General features: G+C 32.4%; 1 protein-coding gene across 1 annotated transcript; it reads right to left on the bottom strand.

Moving 5' to 3' along the window:
* Positions 1-1,022: 1,022 nt before the first annotated feature.
* LOC131023175 (B2 protein-like) lies at positions 1,023-2,545 on the bottom strand. Its single transcript, XM_057952720.1, has 4 exons — positions 2,499-2,545; positions 1,993-2,187; positions 1,138-1,251; positions 1,023-1,049 (listed from the first exon to the last, which is right to left on the bottom strand). Exons 1-4 carry the CDS (start codon positions 2,529-2,531, stop codon positions 1,023-1,025), a joined length of 369 nt encoding a protein of 122 aa, XP_057808703.1. The 5' UTR covers positions 2,532-2,545.
* Between the last annotated feature and the right edge of the window lie 318 nt (positions 2,546-2,863).

Below are 2,863 nucleotides of genomic sequence, written 5' to 3'. Positions count from 1 at the left end.
ATTATACATAACGGTTTATACCGTTATGTATGAGGATTTTTCCGTTATGTTTTGTATTTTTTTTGTTTTTTTTCCTATCATAGTTAACAGTTTTTTTTCTATACATAACGGTATGAAACCGTTATCTATAATGATTATACATAACGGTTTATACCGTTATGTATGAGGATTTTTCCGTTATGTTTTGTATTTTTTTTGTTTTTTTTCCTATCATAGTTAACAGTTTTTTTTCTATACATAACGGTATGAAACCGTTATCTATAATGCTTATACATAACGGTTTATTACCGTTATATATGAAAATTTGTCCGTTATTTTGTATTTTTTTTTATTTCTTTCCATCATAGTTAACAGTTTTTTTTACTTCTTATAACGGTTTTTGCACCTTTTATAACAGTTTTTTTGCACTTTATATAATTGTAGTATATTTTTAAATTTTGCAATTTTTATAAAACGACAAAATGATAAAATCAACAATAACAATATTATATATCATCCAAAATATTCATACATTATCATCCAAATATAATGAAAACTTCACATATATTCTATTTAGCTAGATGTTTAATTAAAACATATTACAAATGCGCGCAACTTGCTAGACATTTGAAACGACGTTCTCTGCTTCAGCCTTCTCGTTTGTAGTAGTCCTCATAGCTCATCGACTCCCATCTACTTGATCCGCCAAGATGATAATCTCAATCACAATAATGAACTGGAGAATTAAAAAAATCCGGCAACATGTGAGTTACATAAGTAATCTTCAAGATCTCAATCTTCAAGAAACTCAACATATAACTCATATTTTGGCCAAATAAAAGCTATAATATCTCAAATACATCATCTTACTACACATTAACATGCTTTAGCTTGAAATTTAAATCATATTTAACTCATCAACACCAAGAAAGCAAGTTATAACACAACCAATCACCACAAGTTCTCCACTCAATACTAAAACTCGTTCTTCCCTTATTCATAAATCAAAATTGGCTCAACACATAGTAACATGCTCAATTTTGTCACCTGCTTCCATTGATAAGTTTCTTCTTTAGCATACACAAAAAAAAAAAAAATAATGACAATGTACAGATCCAAATAAATTGAACTCCAGTGGATATGGAAGAGACAACTTACTTGCTTTACATTGAGTTCTTGCTTAAATTTTGCACCTGTATAGTTCTCCTTTATAACATACGTAAGGGAACTCTCAGGAATTGGAAGACATTCCTTGAAAATTTTGAATTTTACCTGAAAGTGGAGATGATAGCAGCTTATATGACGAGGAAAAAGACTTCATCTCAACAATGAAAACAAGTTTGTGAAGGCGTGAAGTTACCTTTACCAAATCAGAAACATAGTTTAAGAAAAAAGTCTAGCCACCAAGATTATCAGTGGTACTAACTACTAACTAAAGAAATCAATAATTTAGGTTTACATTTTCTGCTTACATAATCATGAAGATCCCAAGTAGCTATTTCTAGCATCCTAAACCACTCAAGAGATGAAAAGAGAGGAAACTAGAACTTAATTTTTGGCAAACATCTACACCAAAATTAGATCTCAGCAGAAAGTAAACAATGTATTGTATGAGAAAAGTTCAGTTATTACTTGGACAAATCTCATAGGAGATATGCCTTCCAATTCTATGCAGTATTACATTTACATAGAGCTATACTCTGCATCAAATACAATAAAAAGTGAAAAGAACTGTAACCTCTGTGTTTTGCCTTATCTTACGGCTTTAGGGCTGATTTTAGTATAAGATTACTGAAGTTATCTTTATAACTGAAAACAAAAAAACCAAAAAAAAAAAAACAAAACAGATAGCAGCCTACTAGCACAGGACAAGATCTTGTAGTTTGCCACTTGTGAGTTCTAGGATAGGACAGCCAATGTAAAATAAAAAATGAAGCAAGGCATCAGAAAAGTGAGGCGACAATAACATATTTTACTCCCTCTTTGGGTGAGTATCAATTATTAAAACTATACCTGAGCAGGGAATTTCCCTCCAAAAGCAGCAGGTTCCAAGTTAAGACCTCCATCAGAAGTTGCTTCATATACACCGTACAGAAGCTTTGACTTAAAATCAAACAAAAGTAGCTCAGTAACAGCTTCCTTCACAACCCCTGCTATTGTAACTGTTACTGCACTTGTTACAGACACAAGAACATATTCTGTTAATACCTGCAATATTATCAAGCTTTTGTCAGATGAAAGAGATTTAAACTGATGAACGTAAAAAACAACTAATTGATGTTTAAGAATGGTTCACAATTAGCCTTTTGACCTATAACTTTGGAGAAAATGCGGAGAATGGAAAGTCGACATCTCTAGCTGATACCAAGTAAGAGAATGGGCTTTTTTATAGGGAAAGAAGTGACTAAGTGAGTATCCATTTGGATGGTTCAGAGACATTATGGAAAAGAATCAAAAGATAAAATTACTAGGGAAGTATGCCATCACCATACCCAATACATTGGTTTAAGAAATTTTACCATGAAGAAAGCCAGAGTGCCACCAAACAACATTAGCAAACTACTTCTCAGAAATTTTAATTAAACCCCTCGAGAAAAACAGCAGCAGGTTATAACTTAACAGAACCTAAACCCACCCGTGGCACAAAATTCTCATACATAAGGAATCAACCAAAGCGTCCAAAATTATAGTAAAACAGCATCAGAAATCCGTAAAGCATCAATGAAGCAACACCACCTCATCAAATACACAAGATACAAAGCATAAAATTGCATTGCTAGACAGGAGTCATCTGACAACAACCCCTATTTCTATCAAAACCATCGAACATGACGGCGAAAGCTACTACTTTATCCACAATGTAAGATAGAGTTCATTTCCTACC

This window comes from Salvia miltiorrhiza, chromosome 4, assembly GCF_028751815.1.
Source record: "Salvia miltiorrhiza cultivar Shanhuang (shh) chromosome 4, IMPLAD_Smil_shh, whole genome shotgun sequence".
In the NCBI taxonomy this organism is placed as follows: Eukaryota; Viridiplantae; Streptophyta; class Magnoliopsida; order Lamiales; family Lamiaceae; genus Salvia; species Salvia miltiorrhiza.
This window is presented reverse-complemented; position numbering and strand designations above follow the sequence as displayed.